The 25,246-nt window shown below is 42.0% G+C and overlaps 1 protein-coding gene across 1 annotated transcript in view; it reads right to left on the bottom strand.

Moving 5' to 3' along the window:
• Nucleotides 1-19,221, bottom strand: part of RAPGEF4 (Rap guanine nucleotide exchange factor 4) — a 334,333-nt gene extending 315,112 nt beyond the window's left edge. Inside the window, exon 1 of the mRNA XM_070358480.1 lies at nucleotides 19,068-19,221. Within this exon, the coding sequence (XP_070214581.1) occupies nucleotides 19,068-19,132 (65 nt within the window). The 5' untranslated portion in view covers nucleotides 19,133-19,221. The remainder of the gene's footprint in view (nucleotides 1-19,067) is intronic.
• Nucleotides 19,222-25,246: the final 6,025 nt, after the last annotated feature.

Raw genomic sequence — 25,246 nt, 5'->3', positions numbered from 1 at the left:
CTTCCTAACATTCAGTTCAGTTCAGTTGCTCAGTCGTGTCCGACTCTTTGTAACCCCATGAATCGCAGCACGCCAGGCCTCCCTGTCCATCACCAACTCCCTGAGTTCACTCAGACTCACGTCCATTGAGTCGGTGATGTCATCCAGCCATCTCATCCTCTGTCGTCCCCTTCTCCTCCTGTCCCCAATCCCTCCCAGCACCAGAGTCTTTTCCAATGAGTCAATTCTTCGCATGAGGTGGCCAAAGTACTGGACTTTTAGCTTTAGCATCATTCCTTCCAAAGAAATCCCAGGGCTGATCTCTTCAGAATGGACTGGTTGGATCTCCTTGGAGTCCAAGCGACTCTCAAGAGTCTTCTCCAATACCAAAGTTCAAAAGCATCAATTCTTTGGCGTTCAGCTTTCTTCACAGTCCAACTCTCACATCCATTCATGACCACTGGAAAAACCACAGTCTTGACGAGACAGACCTTTGTTGGCAAAGTAATGTCTCTGCTTTTTAATATGCTATCTAGGTTGGTCATAACTTTCCTTCCAAGGAGTAAGCGTCTTTTAATTTCATGGCTGCAATCATCATCTGCAGTGATTTTGGAGCCAAAAAATATAAAGTCTGACACTGTTTCCCCATCTATTTCCCATGAAGTGAAGGGACCAGATGCCATGATCTTAGTTTCCTGAATGTTGAGCTTTAAGCCAACTTTTTCACTCTCCTCTTTCACTTTCATCAAGAGGCTTTTTAGTTCCTCTTCACTTTCTGCCATAAGGGTGGTGTCATCTGCATATCTGAGGTTATTGATATTTCTCCCGGCAATCTTGATCCCAGATTGTGCTTCTTCCAGTCCAGCGTTTCTCATGACGTACTCTGCATAGAAGTTAAATAAGCAGGGTGACAATATACAGCCTTGACGAACTCCTTTTCCTATTTGGAACCAGTCTGTTGTTCCATGTCCAGTTCTAACTGTTGCTTCCTGACCTGCATACAGGTTTCTCAAGAGGCAGGTCAGGTGGTCTGGTATTCCCATCTCTTTCAGAATTTTCCACAGTTTATTGTGATCCACACAGTCAAAGGCTTTGGCATAGTCAATAAAGCAGAAATAGATGTTTTTCTGGAACTCTCTTGCTTTTTCCGTGATCCAGCAGATGTTGGCAATTTGATCTCTGGTTCCTCTGCCTTTTCTAAAACCAGCTTGAACATCTGGAAGTTCACGGTTCACTTATTGCTGAAGCCTGGCTTGGAGAATTTTGAGCGTTACTTTACTAGCATGTGAGATGAGTACAATTGTGCGGTAGTTTGAGCATTCTTTGGCATTGCCTTTCCCTGGGATTGGAATGAAAACTGATCTTTTCCAGTCCTGTGGCCACTGCTGAGTTTTCCCAATTTGTTGGCATATTGAGTGCAGCAATTTCACAGCATCATCTTTTAGGATTTGAAATAGTTCAACTGGAATTCCATCACCTCCACTAGCTCTGTTTCATAGTGATGCTTTCTAAGGCCCACTTGACTTCACATTCCAGGATGTCTGGCTCTAGGTGAGTGATCACACCATCATGATTATCTGGGTCATGAAGATCTTTTTTGTACAGTTCTTCTGTGTATTCTTGCCACCTCTTCTTAATATCTTCTGCTTCTGTTAGGTCCATACCATTTCTGTCCTTTATCGAGCCCATCTTTGCATGAAATGTTCCCTTGGTATCTCTAATGTTCTTGAAGAGATCTCTAGTCTTTCCCATTCTGTTGTTTTCCTCTATTTCTTTGCATTGATCGCTGAGGAAGGCTTTCTTATCTCTGCTTGCTATTCTTTGGAACTCTGTGTTCAGATGCTTATATCTTTCCTTTTCTCCTTTGCTTTTTGCTTCTCTTCTTTTCACAGCTATTTGTGCCATGGTCAATTATTAAATCCATTTTCAGAGCCTCTCCCTTCCCTGGAGGATGGAGTGGGTGGGACTGAAAATTCTAAGCTTCTAATCATGGCTTGGTCTTTCTGGTGACCAGACCCCATCTAGGAGCCCACCCAGAGTTGCCTCTTTAGGACAGAAGATGATCTTAGTACTTTTATCACTTAGGAATTTACAAGGGTTTCAGAAGCCCTATGTCCGACACAGGGTCAAAGACAAATAATAGGACAATGTTTTTATCACTCAGGAACTGACAAGAGTTTTAGGAGCTCAGTGCCAGGAACAGGGCCAGGGATGATAGTGTATATAAATCTTACAGTGACTTTCACAAAATAATGCCTCATAACCAACCAAAAGAGCACTATCACGTGTATTCAGCCCCCATCACAGGCACTAGCCTAACCCATGTTCTCTACAATACCTCAGCCACCAACCACCTATTTAGTAAAGAATGGATTATACTGATTTCAATTCGTACTACATGGTCTCTCAGTTCATTAAAGACCTTTGATCATATCTGACTTTTACAAAAACCTGCCCACCCTCCCTAAAATACGAGCACCCTCCGTTTCTTGTCCTGTTCTCTACTTTGTCTTCCTGCATTAGTCTAATCACTTTCTGACACTGTGATACAGATTTGTCTGTCGCCCTACTGCACCACTCCTTATCCTTTTACCTTTGGCCTAACAACCTTTTTTTTACCACCTAACTTTTCCTGTTTTGTTCACCACTGTATTCCTTACTGCCTAGAACAGTATCCAGCACATAGCAAGTACTCAACAGATATCAACAGCTTTTTGAAGGACTGGTTGAATTAAATAATGTCTTCCCAATGAATAATTAAATTCGTGAGGTCAGAGTCCACGTCAGATTTTCTTACTAACCTATCCCCAGTAAGAATGTCACATGGAAAGTGGAGAGTAAAATCCCTGAATGAATGAACAGTAGGAAAGGAGAGGACTAAAATCATATCTTTTTCCTAAGGAACACATTTGGGCTGAGGAAGATGGAAAGGAGCATTAACAGGGAAAAAGAGAAAGCTAGAGTGGTGACAAGAGTGGCAAGGGACACTAGAGATAGAACTGTCCTATATCGCATGGCTGTTTAAAGAGTGTATAAAGAGAACATCTAGAGTTTAAGAACTTAACTTGTTTCTGTAACATGTTCAATAAGTAAGCAATCAGTGACTAGAAGAAAAAGGCTGTCAGAGCCTGAACACCAGGGAAGACATTAATGTCTTCACTTGAGGTTTAAACAGAATTGAAATGCCACATACAACATCAAGAATCAAATTATCAAGTTCCAAGCAATGTCAACTTCCCATCAAAGGTCTTTTGTTTGTTTTTAACATGTCTAACAATTAACCCTTTTCTAAGGGCCTTTGCACTCATTTCACGTGCCAGCAAAGTAATGCTCAAAATCCTTCAGGCTAGGCTTCAACAGTATGTGAACCAAGAAATTCCAAATGTACAAGCTGGATTTAGAAAAGGCAGAGCAACCAGAGGTCAAATTGCCAACACCCGCTGAATCATAGAAAAAGCAAGGGAATTTCAGAAAAACATCTACTTCTGCTTCATTGACTACACTAAAGCCTTTGACTGTGGATCACAACAGACAATAAAATTCCAAAAGAGATTTCTCACCTGCCTCCTGAGAAACCTGTATGCAGATCAAGAAGCAACAGCTAGAACCAGACATGGAACAATGGACTGGTTCCAAACTGGGAACAGAGTACATCAAGGTTGTATATTGTCACCCTGCTTATTTAACTTATATGCAGAGTACATCATGTGAAATGCTGGGCTGGATGAATCACAAGCTGGGATCAAGATTGCCAAGAAAAATATCAACAACCTCAGATACACAGATGATACAACTCTAATGGCAGAAAGTGAAGGAAATTAAAGAGACGCTTGATGAGGCTGAAAGAGGAGAATGAAAAAGATGGCATAAAAGTCAACATTCAAAAAACTAATATCATGGCATCCAGTCCCTCACTTCATGGCAAATAGATGGGGAAAAAGTGGAAACAGTGGCAGATTTTATTTTCTTGGGCTCCAAAATCACTGCAGACAGGGACTACAGCCACAGAATTAAGAGATGCTTGCTCCTTGGAAGAAAAGCTATGACAAACCTAGACAGATTATTAAAAAGCAGAGACGTCACTTTGCCAACAAAGGCCCATATCAAAGCTATGGAGAGACTTTTCCAGTAGTCATGCATGGATGTGAGAGTTGGACCATAAATAAGGCTGAGCACTGAAGAATTGATGCTTTTGAACTGTGGAGCTAGAGAGGACTCTTGAGAGGCCCTTGGACAGCAAGCAGATCAAACCAGTTAATCCTAAAAGAAATCAACCCTGAATATTCATTGGAAGGACTGATGCTGAAGCTGAAGCTTCAATACTTTGGCCACCTGAGGCAGTGAGTCAACACATTGTAAAAGACTCTGATGCTGGGAAAGATTGAGGGCAGGAGGAGAAGAGGGCAACAGAGGATGAGATGGTTGGATGGCATCACCGACTCAATGGATATGAGTTTGAACAAACTCTGGGAAATGGTGATGGAGAGGGAAGCCTGGCGTGCTGCAGTCCACGGGGTCACAAAGAGTCAGACATGACTTTGGGACTGAACAACAACAAGGGCTTTTAACAGTACTTCTCCATTTAATTAAATAGGAGAGAGGCTCTTGAACTTTCAGCCAATTTATAGGTAATAATCCTATTGAGCAACTGATCATAATTAATATGCTTACATTTTATAATTGTATCCCATAAAATATTTTCAGAAAATTATATTACTCATTTTAAAATTATTTTTTGACATATAGTTGCTTTACATTACTATGCCAATTTTTGCTATACAGCAAGGTGAATCAGTCATACATACACATATGAAAGTGAAAGTGAAAGTCACTCAGACATGTCTGACTCTTTGCAACCCCATAGACCCTATACAGTCCATGGGGTCGCCTGCATTGCAGATGTGTTCTTTACGAACTGAGCTATCAGGGAAGCCCACATATACACATAACCCCACTTTTTTTGATATATTACTCATTTTAAGAATGCTTCAGCATGATTAACACATGCTCCTTAGTTTCCATGGTAACAATGACCGGGCCAGGCTCTTGACCACCATTTGTGTGTTAGAGAGGCACCAACATTCCTCCTTGAGAATACACCATTGCCCCTACCACTTCACAGAGAAGGGCAGGACCACCATTAAGACATACAGTCTTGTTTGGCTATCAAATGAGGATGTAATTATCTTCCATGTTTGGCTAAGTCCAAAGTCATAAAACTCTCCATTTAACCAACAATACATAACAGCAGTACTCCAGGTATCTACTGAAAAATATTACTTCAAAGTCGTTGGTATCCAATGTTATTAATTATCATTAGATGTGAAAAACAATACTTATGGAAAATTTTCTGAAAGAGATGCACTCCACCTATTTTTAAAACAGCCTAAAATCTATCCTGGTATTAAATTGTGTGTGCTTACTTTAGTTGTGTCCAACTCTTTGCAACCCTATGGACTGTAGCCTGCCAGGCTCCTCTGTCCCTGGGATTTTCCAGGTAAGAATATTAGAGTGGATTGCCATGCCCTTCTCCAGGGGATCTTCCCAACCCAGGGACTGAACCCATTTCTCATATCTCCTGTATTGCAGGCGGATTATTTACCACTAGTGTCACCAGGGAAGTTTTAAACAATCAAAAAGCTGTATATTGGCTCCCTCAGAGAAATACTCTCCTTTAATGTCCCTTTGGCATTATGCTATCAAGATATATTGAGAGCCCTATGAAACGCATTACTGAATTCACTACTGGGATGTTGTGGGGGATATTGTTCATCACACGGCACAGTATATTCTCCATGAGGTTGAGGGGATCAACAGGTTCCAGTATCATCCTATTTAATATGAAAGTGAAAGTGTTAGTTGCTCAGTCATGTCCAATTCTTTGTGACCTCATCGACTACAGCATGCCAGGCTCCACCGTCCATGGCATTTTCCAGGCAAGAATACTAGAGTGGGTTGCCATTTCCTTCTCCAGGGGATCTTTCCAACCCAGGGATTGAACCCAGATCTCTGCATTGCAGGCAGATTCTTTACCATCTGAGCCACCGAGGAAGCCATACTTACTTATTATATTGTAATATACTTAGTTGTTCTTCTCTGGCAGAAATAATTTTCATTTGTAAATACTGAATAATGAAATAACTGTGCTTCCTTTTTTGTGCTGACCATGAGAAATCACAGTTTTAATGCTCATATTAGAAAAGAAGAAAAGCTTAAAATTAATTATCTAAGTTTCCTTTTTAAAAAGCCAGAAAAAGAGAGCAAGTTAAACCAAAACCAAGTAGGCTAAAAGGAGGAAAAAAGCACAAATCATTGAATTTCTCAAATAATAGAGAAAATCAACTAAAAATTGGTTCCTTTAAAAGATTAACAAATTGAGAAGCTCCTAGCAAAGTCAGTCAAGAAAAAGAGAGAGCAGACAAAAAAATACTAGTATGAGATATGAAGGAAGAAACATCACTATATATCCTAAGGACATTGAAAGGATAATAAGAGAATACTGGGAACAATCCTATGCCCATGAGTCTGATAACTTCGATGAAATGGACATACTGCTTGAAACAACTTTTCAAAATGGACACAAAAGAAACAGAAAACATGAGTAGTCTTCTATCTATTAAACAGATTGAATTTCATCAAAAAGCTTCCCACAAAGACTACTCCCAGTCAGGAGACATCTATAAAACATTTTAAGAGGAAGTAACATCAATATGCACGCATGCTAAGTTGCTTCAGTCGTGTCTGACTCTGTGTGACTGTAGCCCACCAGGCTCCTCTGTCCATGGGATTCTCCAGGCAAGAATCCTGGAGCAGGTTGCCATTTCCTTCTCCAGGGATCTTTGCTACTCAAGGATCAAACCCATGTCTCTTATATCTCCTCCACTGGCAGGCAGTTTATTTTACCACTAGTGCCACCTGGGAAGTACAACATCAATATTATACCACCCTTTTAAAAATAAAGGAAATAGAGAAAAAGGAAATGTTTCCTGGTTCAAGGAAACCCATGCTTACCCCTTGTGTTCAACTTTGTCCTGGCAATCCTAGCCAATGCAACAAAGCAAGAAAAATACATAATAAAAAACATAAAGATCAGAAAGAATAAGTAAAAGTACCAGTATTCACAGACAATAAGATTGTCCAGATAAAAATACTGAGGAATCTACAAAACAACTACTAAAACTGAATAACTGTCCTAAAGTTGCACCATTAATAAAATCAAAACTGGATTTGAGCACAAACAGTATGGCTCCCAAACTCTTAACCCCTACATTAAACTTTCTACTTAGAGAAGAGCATGCAGCTACATTTTTATTAGCCACAAACCTCAACACAACCACTACAGTATGTATTTGTAGCCTCATCTGATGCTTTGGAAACAGAGGTTCAGAAGAATTAATAATGTCACCAAGATCACAGGGCTAAAGGGTTGGAAGTGGCAAAATTTGAATCTAGGTCTGGCAGACCTTAAAACAAGGTTGAACTGAAAATACCATATTTTCCAGATTGGATAAGGAAACGAGAAGATCCAGATCTAGATGGTAAGGTCCTAAAACAAAGCAGTAGAATTCAAAGACCAAGAGAAGAACTGGTGACTGGTTAGGGACATAGGAAATGTAAGACAGAGGTAATGCAAAGTTTTGAGAATGATTAATTAATAAAACAGAAAAGCAAGGAGGAAAAACTGATGGAGAAGAGAGTTAAGAAAGATGAAATCAGTTTTAGACAAGCTGAAAATCAACTTGTTAGGCCAAGGATAGTTTTGACAGCAAATGATAGAAAACCTAACAGAGTGGTTTCCAGAAATACAGTACGTTTTTCTTCACAAAACAAGAGAGCTGAAGGTAGGCAACTATTGATTTAAATTCAGCAGCTGTACAAAGTCAAAACTGAAGTCTGTGCTTCTCCTGGCCCTTCCTTCTGGCATTATAATATCGTTACCATAGGCCTAAGGTAGTAATTTCAGGCAGAAGGAAGAGAACAAAGTAGTGTCAAACACATCTGTATCTTTCATCAGTAAGGCAAAAGCTATCCTAGAAGCCTCTAACAGGGTTTTACTATGTCTTATTGGCCAGAAGTGTATCCCATGGGCACCAAGCCTCTAGAGAGGCTGGAAAGATAAGTATTTTGTCTTTTTCTAACCTCTCTAGCAGAAGTAGGTGAAGGAAAACAATATCTGCCCCAGATTATTAATGGGATATTTGATATGGGAATATCCGACAGGGAAACAAAAGGGCACCTAGTCTAGAAGATAGACCATGGATACAGGATGTAAGCAATGTGCACAGTTAAAACACAGGAATGCATTGGTGCTCTAAGAAGAATGTGCATGAAGAGAACACAGGGTAGCGACGGTGCTTTGTTTTTCTGTCCATGCAGGGAAAGCAAGTAACGCACATGGATGCGGAGGAGTAAACACGGCACCCAGCGCCTCTACTCCAGCCAGTCAGATTGTTTGCTTTCCTATGTGTGACTGGGTCTTTCCCTGTCCTCCTCTACACCCAGTTAGTTCCATCCTCTTTCTCTTTCCTCAGTCTCTGTTTTCCCAAGACGGTCTCTCCTTTCTCTTTCCTTCAATTTTCAATTAAAGGTTGTTGTTGTTTAGTTGCTAAGTCATGTCCGATTCTTTTGTCACCCCATGGGCTGTAGCCCACCAGGCTCCTCTGTCCATGGAATTTCCCGGGAAAGAATACTGGAGTGGGTTGCCATTTCCTTCTCCAGGGGGTCTCCCCAGGTCAGGGATCGAGCCCACGTCTCCTGCATTGGCAGGCGGATTCTTTACCACTGAGCAACCTGAGAAGCCCACGAATTAAAGTGCTGGAAGAAAATCTCACTCTTCACGCCACCATTCAAGTACATAGAAGTGGATCTAAATCTATCTAAAGAGAAAGTAGCTGCCTTGGGTTTAGGGAGATGAAAAAAGATAAGAAGCAGCTACTCCAGAAGGGCTATGAAATCTTATAAGCCCATAGAAAATTCAAACTAAAGAGCATCTGCCCATCCTAGCCTCACTGGAGGAGCATGAAGTCCATTGAGGGGAAGCCAAACTAAGACAAGACAAATTTGCTTTGCTGAGTATGACCCTCCCTGATGACTCTTTAGGTTTCCAGTCTGTGTTCAGGAGACCAGACTGTAGGACCAGGGTGAGATGAACCAGGTACCTTTTTCTCAGGCCTACTGCTTTGCAAGCACACCATTCCCCATGTGCCTCTGATCTGAGGGAGTCCAGTTCCTATTGAACCCTTTCCTTGCCTAAATCCTAAAAGCACAGGTAAAATAAGCACCACAGAACTTAATCCTGATTACACATGAGGATGTGATGTTCTCTAAATGCTCCACACATACGCTCCCATGTTTTGGAGCTACCATGAGATGTCCCTCAAGAAGTTGTAGATAAGATAGTGGCCAAGTATTTAAATTTCAAGAACACTATATTTTCTAACATCACAAAAAGAGATCACTTGACATGCACTCATAACGCAAGTATATAACCCCTCTGTGAAAGACTGTTGTCAAAAAAAAAATCAAATCAATTAATAAAACTGATCAAGCCCTAGAGCCAAATACCAATTTACAGGAAATACAGGGGCCAAAGGCACATATTAAAAGACACCATGAAGGTATAATTAAAATTCAGACTGTAAAAATCTACCTGCTTCTTCAACAAATGTATTACAAGGAATAAAAAGAGAGAGCTATAGGGAAAATCCACAGATTAAAAAAGACCTAGATACATATCAACTAAATACAACTTGTTTGGATCCAAATAAAAACAAACTGCAAAAAAGAAAAAGTCATGATGAAATGGGAAAGTCTGCACTGTGACTGGATATTTGATCATATTAGGAAATTAGTGTTAATTTTAAAATATGTGACAATATACTTAGAGTCCTTAGGTACTAGAGATATATATGTAAATATTTACAGATAAAATGATACTATATGGGACTTGTGATAAAATAATCCTGGCAGTGGTGGGGGACAGTTCAGTTCAGTTCAGTCACTCAGTCGTGTCCACTCTTTGAGACCCCATGAACCGCAGCACACCAGGCCTTCCTGTCCATCACCAACTCCTGGAATTTACTCAAACTCATGTCCATTGAATAGGTGATGCCATCCAACCATCTCATCCTCGGTCATCCCCTTCTCCTCCTGCCCTCAATCTTTCCTAGCATCACGGTCTTTTCAAATGAGTCAGCTCTTCACATCAGGTGGCCAAAGTAGTGGAGTTTCAGCTTCAACATCAGTCCTTTCAATGAACACCCAGGACTGATCTGCTTTAGGATGGACTGGTTGGATCTCCTTGCAGTCCAAGGTACTCTCAAGAGTCTTCTCCAACACCATAGCTCAAAAGCATCAATTCTTCGGCGCTCAGCTTTCTTTATAGTCCGACTCTCACATCCATACATGACTACTGGAAAAAACAGAGCCTTGACTAGATGGACCTTTGTTGACAAAGTAAGGTCTCTGCTTTTTAATATGCTGTCTAGGTTGGTTATAACTTTCCTTCCAAGGAGTAAGTGTCTTTTAATTTCATGGCTGCAATCACCATCTGCAGTGATTTTGGAACCCCAAAAAATAAAGTCAGCCACTGTTTCCCTGTCTATTTCTCATGAAGTGATGATGGGACCAGATGCCGTGATCTTAGTTTTCTGAATGTTGAGCTTTAAGCCAACTTTTTCACTCTCCTCTTTCACTTTCATCAAGAGGCTTTTCAGTTCTTCACTTTCTGCCATAAGGGTGGTGTCATCTGCATATCTGAGGTTATTGATATTTCTCCCGGCAATCTTGATCCCAGCTTGTGCTTCTTCCAGCCCAGTGTTTCTCATGATGTACCCTGCATATAAGTTAAATAAGCAGGGTGATAATATACAGCCTTGACGTACTCCTTTTCCTATTTGGAACCAGTGTGTTGTTCCATGTCCAGTTCTAACTGTTGCTTCCTGACCTGCATACAGGTTTCTCAAGAGGCAGGTCAGGTGGTCTGGTATTCCCATCTCTTTCAGAATTTTCCACAGTTTATTGTGATCCACACAGTCAAAGGCTTTGGCATAGTCAATAATGCAGAAATAGATGTTTTTCTGGAACTATCTTGCTTTTTCGATGATCCAGCGGATGTTGGCAATTTGATCTCTGGTTCCTCTGCCTTTTCTAAAACCAGCTTGAACATCTGGAGCACAGAGCAGCAGGTGCACAGTGCAGGAGGGAGTGGCCGAAAGGAGATACCCCACATTCAAGGTCAGAAGCAGCAGCTGAGAGGAGTTACCCCATGTCCAAGGTCAGGAGCGGCGACCATAAGGATATACCCCACGTCCAAGATAAGGAGCAGGGGCTGCGCTTTGTTGGAGCAGCCATGAAGAGATATCCCACGTCCAAGGTAAGAGAAATGCAAGTAAGACCATAGGCGCTGAGAGAGGGCATCAGAGGGCAGACACACTGAAACCATAATCACAGACAACTAGCCAATCTGATCACATGGACCACAGCCTTGTCTAACTCAATGAAACTAAGTCATGCTGTGTGGGGCCACCCAAGACGGGCGGTTCATGGTGAAGAGGTCTAACAGAATGCGGTCCACTGGAGAAGGGAACAGCAAACCACTTCAGTGTTCTTGCCTTGAGAACCCCATGAACATTATGAAAAGGCAAAAAGACAGAACACTGAAAGATGAACTCCCCAGGTCAGTAGGTACCCAGTATGCTACTGGAGATCAGTGCAGAAATAACTCCAGAAAGAATGAAAGGATGGAGCCAAAGCAAAAACAACACCCACTTATGGATGTGACTGGTGATAGAAGCAAGGTCTGACAAGTATAGAGCAATATTGCAGGAATGTTAGGAATTGTTAGGACACTGGAATGTTAGGTCCATGAATCGAAGCAAATTGGAAGTGGTCAAACAGGAGATGGCAAGAGTGAACATCGACATTCTAGCAATCAGCGAACTAAAATGGACTGGAATGGGTGAATTTAACTCAGATGACCATTATATCTACTACTGTGGGCAAGAATTCCTTAGGAGAGATGAAGTAGCCATCATAGTCAACAAAAGAGTCCGAAATGCAGTACTTGGATGTTATCTCAAAAACAACAGAATGATCTCTGTTCGTTTTCAAGGCAAACCATTCAATATCACAGTAATTGAAGTCTATATCTGACCAGTAATGCTGAAGAAGCTGATGTTGAATGGTTCTATCAAGACCTACAAGACCTTTTAGACCTAACACCCAAAAAAGATGTCCTTTTCATTATAGGGAACTAGAATGCAAAAGTAGGAAGTCAAGAAACACCTGGAGTAACAGGCAAATTTGGCCTTGGAGTACAGAATGAAGCAGGGCAAAGGCTAATAGAGTTTCGCCAAGGGAACACACTGGTCATAGCAAACACCCTCTTCCAACAACACAAGAGAACACTCTACACATGGACATCACTAGATGGCCAATACCAAAATCAGATTGATTATATTCTTTGCAGCAAAGATGGAGAAGCTCCATACAGTCAGCAAAAATAAAACCAGGAGCTGACTGTGGCTCAGATCATGAACTCCTTATTGCCAAATTCAGACTTAAATTGAAGAAAGTGGGGAAAACCACTAGACCATTCAGGTATGGTCTAAATCAAATCCCTTATGATTATACAGTGGAAGTGAGAAGTAGACTTAAGGGACTAGATCTGACAGAGTGCCTGATGAACTATGGACAGAGGTTCGTGACATTGTACAGGAGACAGGGATCAAGATCATCCCCAAGAAAAAGAAATGCAAAAAAGCAAAATGGCTGTCTGAGGAGGCCTTACAAATAGCTGTGAAAAGAAGAGAAGCGAAAAGCAAAGGAGAAAAGGAAAGATATACCCATTTGAATGCAGAGTTCCAAAGAATAGCAAGGAGAGATAAGAAAGCCTTCCTCAGCATTCAAGGCAAAGAAATAGAGGAAAACAATAGAATGGGAAAGACTAGAGATCTCTTCAAGAAAACTAGAGATATCAAGGGAACATTTCATGCAAAGATGGGCTCAATAAAGGACAGAAATGGTATGGACCTAACAGAAGCAGAAGATATTAAGAAGAGGTGGCAATAATACACAGAAAAACTGTACAAAAAAGATCTTCATGACCCAGATAATCACGATGGTGTGATCACTCATCTAGAGCCAGACATCCTGGAATGTGAAGTCAAGGCCTTAGAAAGCATCACTATGAACAAAGCTAGTGGAGGTGATGGAATGCCAGTTGAGGTATTTCAAATTCTAAAAGATGATGCTGTGAAAGTGCTGCACTCAATATGTCAGCAAACTTTGAAAACTCAGCAGTGGCCACAGGTCTGGGGGACAAGTGGGTATAAATAAAACAACATTGAATGTGAGTTGATGACTGTTGGAGGCAAAGGGGGTGGAACAACAGAATTATCATACTATTCTCTCTTCTTTTACATATGTTGAAATTTTCCATAATAAACTTCAAAAAATAAAAATTAGAATAGAGCTATGCCATGTCATATCATTTTTTTAAAGTATTCACATCAGCCAAGAAAATAAGGGAAAATCAGAGGCAGATGCTGGTGCCCAGTCAAGCCCTTTCTATGGCAGAGGGGCCCAGTGTGAAGACTTGCCCTAAAAGTTGCAGAGGCTATTTCATCCCTGAGGAAGAGGATGCCTCTGGACATCTCACCCTGGTCCCAAAAGTACTTTCTACAATTAGGGAGCTGCCCTGAAGCTGAAGGTAAAATGATGACTACAATACAACCTAGCAATACAATACAACATCAAGAGATGCACAGAAAGGAGTAGATAGGCAATTGTGATGAAGCCTGAGTCGTGCTATTACATTGTTGGACAAAGTGTAACAAAGAGTCCTATGGGAGCACTCAGAAGATCCTCTAACTGGAAGAGGTGATGACCAAACTGCCCTGAAGAATTCCCAGAACTATCTTCTGATTATAATTCAATTCCCAAGCTCTGTTGCTCTAGGAAGAGAATGAGCTGGCCAGAAGTTGTAAGTGTCCTGATCTCCTGGCAGCTTTGCCTCTCGTCATAAATGTACAACATGGCCTTCTAATAACAATTGGATTTCCATACAGCTTGCCTAGAGAAGGAACATATTAGCCCAAGGATGGCAGTATCCACTTCTCTGATGCTCAATTCAGTGCAGTTCAGCTCAGTTCAGTTGCTCAGTCATGTCTGACTCTTTATGACCCCATGGACTGCAGCACACCAGGCCTCCCTGTCCATCACCAACTCCCGGAGCTTATTCAAACTCATGTCCATCGAGTCGGTGATGCCATCCAACCATCTCATCCTCCATTGTCCCCTTCTCCTCCTGCCTTAATCCTTCCCAGCATCAGGGTCTTTTCAAGTGAGTCAGTTCTTCGCATCAGGTGGCCAAAGTATTGGAGTTTCAGTTTCAGCATCAGTTCTTCCAATGAATATTCAGGACTGATCTCCTTTAGAATGGACTGGTTGGATCTCCTTGCAGTCCAAGAAATTCTCAAGAGTCTTCTCCAACACAACAGTTCAAAAGCATCAATTCTTTGGTGCTGAGCTTTCTTTATAGTCCAACTCTCACATCTGTACATGACTACTGGAATTATCAAATTAATAAACTTTCTGGTTTTTATAGGTTCTGAGAGTTTGGTGCCTATATATCTATCCCTGGAAAAAATGCATTAATTCTTGATGTGCCAACAAATCAGAATTTCAAGACTGTAAGACCAGCCCAGAATCCTGGGTAATGTCATCCCTTGGAACCTGCCTAGGTAGACATCAGCGTTCCCCTGCCTTCTGCTGTGCATGCTTCTTTGATCTTCTAGATTCCTTAAGGCTGGGACTGTGTCTGATGCTTCTTGGATAGCTGAGTCATCCTCTTTCACCATGTCTGCTAAAAAGCATGCTCGTTTTTAACAAATTTGTTTCTTGATTTCTTTCACTCTCATTCAACCCCATCAAAAATAGCTAACTCAACATCTATTCAGGAATCAAGTCAAATGCAAGAACTATGTAAGGGGCATTTTTTAATGAAAAATTAATAATTTTAAAACTCTTTGGCTGTTTTGAAAGATGACAACATTTTTCACATAGTCATACTATATTAACTTCCTTTTCTGCTTAGGTGGTCCACAAACAGTTTAATCAACCAAGGACCTCCCTCCACACTATACTTTTAACTGAAGAACAAGAAACCAAACATCGTCAACTCCTTCCCAGACAAAGAACAACTTTCATCTCCAGCGATTTCTCTGTTGATCACTTAGGTAGATTCTTTGACCTGTAACAGGGGATGGCAAACTTTTTCTTCAAATATCCACAGAGCAAATACTTCAAAAGCTGTGAGCCACAGTGTCCTGCTATTGTGCTGTGAAAGCAGCCATGGACAATATGTAGCCAAATGAGCATGGCTGTGTTTCAGCAAAACTTTGCTTGTGGACATTGACATTTGAATTTCATATAAATTTCATGGGTCACAAAAGATTAATCTTGTGGTTTATTTCCAACCACTCAGAAATGTGAAAAACCTTCTTAGCTCAGGAGACACACGAGCAGCTGCCGGATCTGGCCCATGGGCCATAGTTTGCCAATTCCTGCTCCACAGTGATGAATACTGGCAACAGTTCACTATACATACTGTGAATGTGTGTGGTCCCTTCATAACACGCCCTTACCAACCATGAGAATTATGATATATAACAGTTCTTAAATTCTCAAGTGGCAAAACTTACAAGCTTGTGGGAAAAATATTTTCACTAATATTTTTAAAAATGGTCAACACATTTTTAAAAGGTATTTTGCATATAAAATATCTTTTATAAAAATATATTTTACATATCTTAAATCCCAAATAGTGGGGTACTGTGTCATACATTTCTAGTTACCATCCCTGCTCAAAAAAAATTTGTAAGATAAATGAGGCAACGCTAAGCTTGTTTTGCTTTGACAATGTTTTCTGTTGAGACTTTTTTCAATGTATTTTTATTCATCCAAATGTTCAATGGCTTTCTGATTTTTACAATTAGTATTCATACACTCTCACCTTCTGAGTTGTACCATAGTCCAAGAACTTGGATGCCTGATACATAAAAAGCTTTAGATTTTGTTTCTTCAACCTAATCCACATATCTACATATTTTTAACCTCCCTCCCCATACATAAGCTTATAGAGCATTGCCTATCTATGACAACTTCCTAGGCACACTTAACAAATATTTCTACTGGATTATTTTCCTTGTTTTTGTTTATTTGTTTCATTACACATCCTTTACTCCTGCAGACTTTCTACTTTAACTCCCCTTTTTATTTCCAACCCTCCATTGCTCTTTTTCTAGCTGTCCACAACAGTTGATGCTTGAATGATACATATATCTAAACTATATTTCCCAGCTGTGGAAAAGGTCCCAGCATCATTTCCCCAGACAGGACATCAAGGATCACTGTACCATTTCCTCTTTGCTTCTGTGTGTGCTTGCAAAAGTCCATAATCGAGAGTTTTAGAAAAGCAGAGCATATGTTTTTATACTCTTGATTTGGTCACAAGAGGAATTTGAGGTTGAGATGAAATGAGCATATTTATCTGCCACACCTAAGTGTCCTTGTTCACACTGCTCCCAGAATTTTCTGCCTGAGAAAATTCCCCTCAACCTCCAAGGACAGGAACCTGTGGGAAGCATCTGTGGCAGATCTGCTGAGGCTCTCCTCTGCATCCCCAAAGCATTTCCTACATCTCCATTAAAGCACTTACGACTGCATTGCGCTTGCTTGTTTATGTAACTGTCCCACCCCCACCTGCCCACCCCACTAAGTCAATAAACAACTTTCATCTTTTCTTGTTTTCCCCTGCCTCCCCCATGCCCAACACAGTGCCTGGAATAGAGCATCAAGATTGCATTTCTCAGAAATATTGAGGGCAGTGTCCCAAAAGGAAGGACTCAGGGGGCTTCCCAGCCAACTTCCATCAGCATCCTTAATCTCCCTCCTCCCCTAAAAAGTCAGCAGACAATCTAAGTAAAAATGCTTAGATTTTTAAAAATTGGGGGAAAAAAAAAAAACAAACACTTCAAAACAAGTATCTCAAGGCCCTCTTATCAAGAGACTGCCACTCTTAAACTCTTCTTCAAAGAAATTCTAGCAACAACACCGTGGAAAATGCAAGGTTCTCTTAACACTACAAAATAATATGCCACATGGCACCTCACAGTTTTCACATTACTTTCACGATTTTTTTTTCCCATTTGGCCCACTAATCCTTGGTAAGACAGATAGCATTAGCCTCATTTTTCAGTCACTCAAGGAAATAAAACTGACATGTCCAAGATCAGAGCTTGTGGCTGGTGACAGCTCTAGGCCTAAAATACTTAATTTGATTAAGGGTTAAATCTTAAATTGATCTGTCTACTCTCCAGCACTCCAGGAAAATTAGGCTTGGTATCTATGGAGGATTCTACCCCCAACTCTACCCTTGAACATTCTGTAGTATCAGAATAAATTGTGACACTATGTTCTAAAAATCCATTCCAAACAAAAATCATTTGGGCAAATACACATTATGAAAAGACAGAGTCAAATATGCCCCACTTGTGTTAGTACTGTTCTATGATTTTTGCCACAAGTACTTACTGACTAGAGGGCTGCCAGTGAATTACTGACTGTTCAAAAAATGGCATGCCATGGATTTCTGCAAATGGAAATATGCAGTCTGTTATCTAAACAATTCACTCATGAGGAAGTACCATTATTTATAAGGACAAGAGCTTGATTTTCTCTTCTTTGATAATTTGTCTTTCCTAAACTATTAAATTTAGATTACTTATCACATTAGCAGTCTCTTCACTTAGCTTCTCTACATAATTCTCTATGATTTAAACGTCACTTCAATTCTCTTACTATTTATTGCACACAACTCTTTTAATATTAGCACATATCATCTTAGACGTAAATAGGGCAGTGCCTGCCAAAAAATCTTGCTACTGTGTGGTAATTGAAAGGCAAAATTATTTCTCAGATATATTAAGTTATTCAAATGAGCCACATTTAGTTTTTTTCAAATTATTTAATTTTTTCAACAAAGGCCTATATAGTAAAGTATGCAAAGCACGTCACACTTAAGATTTTCAAGTTTGATCTGGTTACGAATCTGCTAATTGTAAAAATTTCAATATGGCAGAGTGCAAAATATTTCCCCCAAATGCAAATAGAGATGTCATGCAGATAACTGCAAGACATGAATCACTGCCCTGCTGCATCAAACTGGAAAAATCAGAGGCAGTTCACTCTGCAAGATCTCTCACCCAGTTCTTAAAAGTTCAGATGCATCACCTTTTAATCAGGGTAACAAACTAATTGCTAACATCCTGGGTAATGTTTACTGCTAAACCCACAATCTGGACAAACAGAAAATTATGCTGTCAGAGCCTGCAAACAACTGCAGTCCGCTATTACACTGCACCCTCCTTACACAGGGCTGTCGTCGGGAGTTACAGTGCTTTACGGGTTTAATTTTGTTAGAGTAAGGGTCTCTTCCCGAGAGGTAGGGTATTAAGACGAAAGCAGTCTCCCGCGTGACCTTCCTAACACAGACCTTGAGCGAGCGACTGCGGGGGCAGAAGCTGAGAATTTCAGAAGGCACTTGACAGCTCAACTGGGTCCTTCACACTTGGCTTTCAGGAACAAAAAAAAAAAGCACGTTACTCTGCACCTGCCTCTCCACCCACCCTCCTTGAAACTTATTTACCCCTAAGGATCTAAACAGCCAGAAGAGGTAGGAATCTAGTCTCTCCGGTGATGCCTAGGAAAATAAACCCCCGACCAGAGCGCCGAGCCGGGAGTCGAGAGGGGCAGGAGGCGAGGAGACCTTGAAGGAGGGGCGAGGGGGACCTGGAGGGGCTGGGGCTCCCCTCACTGCGCCTCAATTTCTCCACCACGTGTGAAAATCTCGCGCACCTGGTGCCCCAAGAGAGACCGGGGTCTGCGTCCCCTGGTCCCAGGCGCGGATCCTCCGCTCCCTCCCCGCTCAGGGACCCTCCTCCCGCGGCCCCGGCGGGCGTCCCCGCGGCGGTCTCCGGGCAGACAGCGCGCGGAGCCCCGGCCGGCGGGGACCCTTCCCCGGGTACCTTTTATCCAGACAGGCGATCCACTCGGCCGAGGAGGAAGAATGGGCAGCGTGCGCAGCGACCATGATGGGCAGCGGCGCGCGGTGTCCCCAGGCTGCGGCGACCTCCCGCGCTCGCTCTGCCTGCGCCTCGCCCGCGCCTCGCCAGCCGCGCGGACCCGCTCCTCCCCGCCCGCCTCGCGCCCAGCGCCGCGGCCACGCGCCCGCCCTCCCCGCGGCCCGCCGGGCGGGGGGCCAGCAAGGGAGGGGACCCGAGGGGCGGGCCGCGGGGACCGCGCTGCACTGCGGCGCCCGGGGGTGGGGAGTCCCGCGGTCCCGCCCGCTGCGGGGAGGGGGCTGGGGGGCGACGCCGGGTGGCAGGCACCTGCGACAGGTGGCTGCTGCGTCTCCGGGAGACCTGGGCCGCACCCTCACCTCGGGGCCTCCGGAGCGGGAAGGGAAGGAAGGCGCCGCGGGTGGGGGTTGGGGGACGGGGACGGATGTCAATGTCTATATATTTTTCATACAGCAAATGCCACTAAAATGGCTGCTGCCTCTCGGTTTCCTTAGAAACCCATTAGTCTCCCTCAGCAGCTGTCAAAACTTGCTGGCGGTTTCCTGCTCACCTTTGCTGTTTCTCCTTCAAAAAGGGATGGAGAGGAGGACTATCTGACTTGGCCTGGAGACACCGTCAGGGGTCCCAGTCTCCCCTGGGAGCTGAGGGAGGCCTGGGATGGAACGGAGAGGCAGTGCAGGCACGGCCGGAAGCCCAGAGGGTAGGCCAGGGCCCAGAATGGTGACCAGCGGTGACGGTTGTTTAATCACTAAGTTGTGTCCGACTCTTTCGGACACCATTGACTGCTGCCCGCTAGGCTCCTCTGACCGTGGGATTTTCTAGGCAAGAATACCGGAGTGGGTTGTCCTTTCCTTCCTTCAAGTCATGACTGAAGGGTTGACAAACTGAAGTTTGAGGCCTTGAACCTTGCAGTTGCTGGGGCTCCCATCACCTACTCAATGAAACACACACAAGCACACAATTAAGAATGGCGAGCAGTGGGGCCACGGCAGAACTGTGGTTCGGATCGGGGACCAAGTTCCCACCACCCTTGGGGTAACCTGAGTGGTTGGCCCCACGTGTCCTTCACTCCGTGTCTGGAGTGTGGAAGGGGTGGTCACTACACCTGTCTCTGGTAGGTGTACAAAACTAATGATATGCTCAGAAGTTCAGTTGCACTCTGTCAAAAATCAAATTACACACCAGTGGTTGCTTAGGAATTTGGGGACAAGTTAAATCTTTTAGACTACTACCAAGCAGTGTTTTGATACTGATGGTGCATTTGGAAACAGACAATGAGGAAGGAGACAGCGTTGCTAACCTCACTCTGTTCTTTTTTTTCTCTCCTACTCTCCTCTCATTCCTCTGCTCAAAGGATGTTCAAGGGGACTGAAGAGAATGAAACAGCAGGTGCATTCTGGCATCCTAATAAAAGCAGGTGCATTTTATCCCAATAAAACTCCTCCAAAGAATCACCATTTCCCCTCTGCTCCCTAGCCAGGATCTGGTCTCAGACCTACCTCTGTTCCCTCAGCAACATGGCCTGGTTCAGTGTTTATCCCTCAGGTAACCTCCATCCTGTGGATTTCTACTGTGTTGAAGGTAAATAACATTTAAAATGTTATACTATACAATGTTATAGTATGCCAAAGGTATTTTTGTTGTTGCTTTTTTTCATGACAGAGGTATGAAGAAAGAGATGAGTCTCCTATATTTATTAAGATTCACTTATAAAGGCACCAGAGAGCTCTTGAGAACATTCCAACGTCACCAAATGCTTTCTCAAAATGCCTTTACTCAGAGAATATTTAAAGGTAAGGAGCTAGAGGAAAAAAGGACTGCGCATGACCTGTCATTACTGGAGGCTTGGAGTTGCTATCATTTTTAGCTATGATACTAATAATAGTCATCGTTTATTGAACATCCGCTGAGTGTCAGGTGCTGTGCAGAGTTCTCTACGTGTGTTACCTTGTTTAATCTTCGGAACATTCTATGAAGCAGTCAGAAGGACAGATGTCAGGATTACTCTACAAAGAGAGACAAACGTCTTTGAAAATGTAACGAACTGGAGAAAATTGTTTATCAGTACTTCCAGGGAGAGTGTTGACTGGCTTGGAAAGAAGATGTTGATGAGCTACTTGGAGTGGGAGGGAAAGCCCAAGGCCCCTATTATGCTTCTTAGGGACTGTGGTCTGATGAACTACAAGGCCTTTGTTTTGCCCTTCAGGGACCCTGCCTTTCCTCTAAATAGAAATTAAACGATCATTCAAAGGATCCTTTCGAAGGAGCACCAAGAATCACTGACTTCCCTGAACAGGCACATGTCCCTATCCAGCCCTGGATGTAGGCTCCAGTCACTGCAATATACTCACTGAGACACTGAGCCTTGAGAGGGGTTCATACCTTGCTGGTGAGACCCTAGCTACTGGAGCAGGAGGCCTTGAATCGGATTTGGGTCTGTCTGATTCCACCCCCATTGCACTGGGCAATGGTGTAACTGGTTTTGTCTATAGCATAAGGGTAGAAGACTTGTCAAAAATGACTGCTCAGGGGATAAGAGTAAAATGATTATAAATTGTTTTTCATGATAATTTTAAAAATAATAAACCTGTCCAGTAGGTGAAAGGAAAAAAGAACATGTATTGATCTGTAGGCGGAAAATAAATAAAAGTGTAGATAAAAAGTAAATATTACTGAGAATGCCACCATCTAGAGATAACACTGCTAATGTTTTAGCACATTTCATTCTATATTTTCTATTTTTAAAAGATAAAATCACACATACACCCATAAACACATACATATAACTTGCTGCTTACATTCAAGTATGTATATATGAAAAAAAGTATGTACATAAGTGTATGCCTGCATTCTAAGTCTCTTCAGTCATGTCCAACTTTTTGTGACCCTATGGACTGCATCCTGCCAGGCTTCTCTGTCCATGGTATTCTCCAGACAAGAATAGTGGAGTGGGTTGCCATTTCTTTCTCCAGGGGATCTTCCCCACCCAGGAATTGAACCAGTGTCTCTACTAGCTCCTGCATTAGCAGGTGGGTTATTTACTATTACTGCCACTTAGGAAGCCCATACATGTGTATCAATACATGTATTCATACAGACTTGAAAGCATTATTTTATAGGCTACTTTTTCTACTTGGAATGGAAAAATGCTTTGTGTGTTTAAATGAAATTTTCATTAAAAATTTTTACTGGCTATGAAATATTCCAACATATTGATGTAATTAAACTTTTTAAAAACTGAGATATAATTGACATATTAGTTTCAAGTATACAACATAATGATTTGATATCTGTATTCATTGCAAATGATCACCACAATGTCTAGTAACATACAGTACCACACACAGCTATAGTTTTGTGGGTTTTTTGATGAAAACTTTTAAAATTTACTCCCTTAGTAACACTTTCTTTTGAGGCCTATTATTTTGATTGGCAAAAATCTGCTTAATCTCCTTCCTATAGCTTAGCCTTCAATTAGAGAGCTAAACATCTCCACTGTTGATCTCTAAGGAGATGAGCCGAGAAATGGTAAGACCCAGGGGTGTTAATGCTGTTTTACTAGTTGTAGAACATTGAATGGGTTCCTTAATGTTTGAGTTCCATTTTGTTCATCTGAGAAGAGGTTCAAAGTTAGGAATTTGAGGACAGACAACTGAGTTCAAATTCCAGCTTCATCTTCTACTGCTGCTGCTGCTGCTGCTGCTAAGTCGCTTCAGTCGTGTCCGACTCTGTGCGACCCCATAGACAGCAGCCCAGCAGGCTCCACCATCCCTGGGATTCTCCAGGCAAGAACACTGGAGTGGGTTGCCATTTCCTTCTCTAATGCATGAAAGTGAAAAGTGAAAGTGAAGTCGCTCAATCGTGTCCAACTCTTCGAGATCCCATGGACTGCAGTCTACCAGGCTCCTCCGTCCATGGGATTTTCCAGGCAAGAATACTGGAGTGGGGTGCCCTTGCCTTCTCCACATCTTCTACTAAGTAAACACTTAAAATGAATTGCTTAGCCTAAGACCCTATTTCATCACCTGTAAAGTGGAGAAATTAATGATGTTATACATGAATATGTTGCTTGTAAAACATTTAACATAAGTGCCAACCATGTGGTATGCACTCAATAACTCTTAGCTATTATTATTATTATTCTCTGTACAATGAAGATAAATAGAATCTGCCTGCTGCATTTTACAGGGATTTGGTGACTATCAATTGCGATCACTTATACTGAAGGGCCTTGACCTTTGTAAATTGCAAGTGATCACTGTGTAGAGAACAAGGGATAAATGTGCCTCCTAGAGAAACAGCAAAGCTTTCCAAGGACTTCTTTAAACTTAATCTCACAATCTTTCCTGCATTCAGTCTAAGCCTAGCTCTACCATTTCCATAGGACAGCTATAGGTTATTGCAATGTGTATTAATAGATCAACAGCGCAGTAATTGAAAAAAAGAAAGTGAAAGTGTTAGTCGCTCAGTAGTGTCCAACGTTTTGTGACCCCATGGACTGTAGCCTAACAGGTTCCTCTGTCCGTGGAATTCTCCAGGCAAGAATACTGGAGTGGGCTGCCATTCGCTTCTCCAGGAGATCTTCCTGATCCAGGGTTCGACCCGGGTCTCCTGCACTGTGAGCAGATTCTTTACCATCTGAGCTGCCAATTCCATTCTGGGAATTCTATTGAAGATTGAACATTCACTCCTATCCATGTAAGGGGAGAATCTGATTCACCATGTTTTAGGTACCTCATAGATGGTGGGTTATTTAAAAAACATCTAACCATCACTCCGGCTGTTGATATAACCTATTCATGGAAGAAACTGTATTTTCCAGATGAAGTTATAATAGCAGTTTTAATGTTTTCTCTTACTGTCCCTTTCAGTTCAGTTCATTTCAATTTAGTTACTCAGTCATGTCTGACTCTGCGACCCCATGGACTGTAGCATGCCAGGCTTCCCTGTCCATCAGTAACTCCCGGAGTTTACTCAAACTCATGTGCATTGAGTCGGTGATGCCATCCAACCATCTCATCCTCTGTCATCCCCTTCTCCTCCTGCCTTCAATCTTTCCCAGCATCAGGATATTTTCAAATGAGTCAGCTCTTTGCATCAGGTGGCCAAAGGATTGGAGTTTCAATTCAACATCAGTCCTTCCAGTGAACACCCAGGACTCATTTCCTTTAGGATGGACTGGTTGGATCTCCTTGCAGTCCAAGGGACTCTCAAGAGTCTTCTCCAACACCACAGTTCAAAAGCATCAATTCTTCAGCACTCAGCTTTCTTTATAGTTCAACTCTCACATCCATATGTGACTACTGGAAAAACCACAGCTTTGATTAGGTGGACCTTTGTTGGCAAAGTAATGTCTCTGCTTTTTAATATACTGTCTAGGCTTGTCATAGCTTTTCTTCAAAGGAACAAACATCTTTTAATTTCATGGCTATAGTCACCATCTGCAGTGATTTTAGAGCCCAAGAAAATAAAGTATCTCACTGTTTCCATTATTTCCCCATCTATTTGCCATAAAGTGATGGGATCAGATACCGTGATCTTAGTTTTTGAATGTTGAGTTTTAAGCCAGCTTTTTCATTCTCTTCTTCACTTTCATCAAGAGGCTCTTCAGTTCTTCTTCACTTTCTGCCACAAGGGTGGTGTCATCTGCATATCTGGGGTTATTGATATTTCTCCCAGCAATCTTGATTCCAGCTTGTGCTTCATCCAGTCCAGCATTTCACATGATATACCCTGCATAGAAGTTAAATAAGCAGGGTGACAATATACAGCCTTGATGTACTCCTTTCCAATTTGGAACCAAATTTCTCTTCAAGAATCAGAGATACCAAGGAAAAATTTCATGCAAAGATGGGCACAATAAATGACATAAATGGTATAAACATAACAGAAGCAGAAGATATAAAGAGGTGGCAAGAATACACAGAAGAACTGTACAAAAAAGATCTTAATGGCCCAGATAATCACAATGGTGTGATCACTTACCTAGAGCCAGACATCCTGGAATGTGAAGTCAAGTGGTCCTTAGAAAGCATCACTATGAACAAAGCTAGTGGAGGTGATGGAATTCCAGTTGAACTATTTCAAATCCTAAAAGATGATGCTGTGAAAGTGCTGCACTCATT

The sequence above is a fragment of the Bos mutus genome, chromosome 2 (assembly GCF_027580195.1).
Source record: "Bos mutus isolate GX-2022 chromosome 2, NWIPB_WYAK_1.1, whole genome shotgun sequence".
In the NCBI taxonomy this organism is placed as follows: domain Eukaryota; kingdom Metazoa; phylum Chordata; class Mammalia; order Artiodactyla; family Bovidae; genus Bos; species Bos mutus.
Note: the sequence above shows the minus strand (reverse complement) of the source record. Positions and strands in the feature narration are given on the sequence as shown.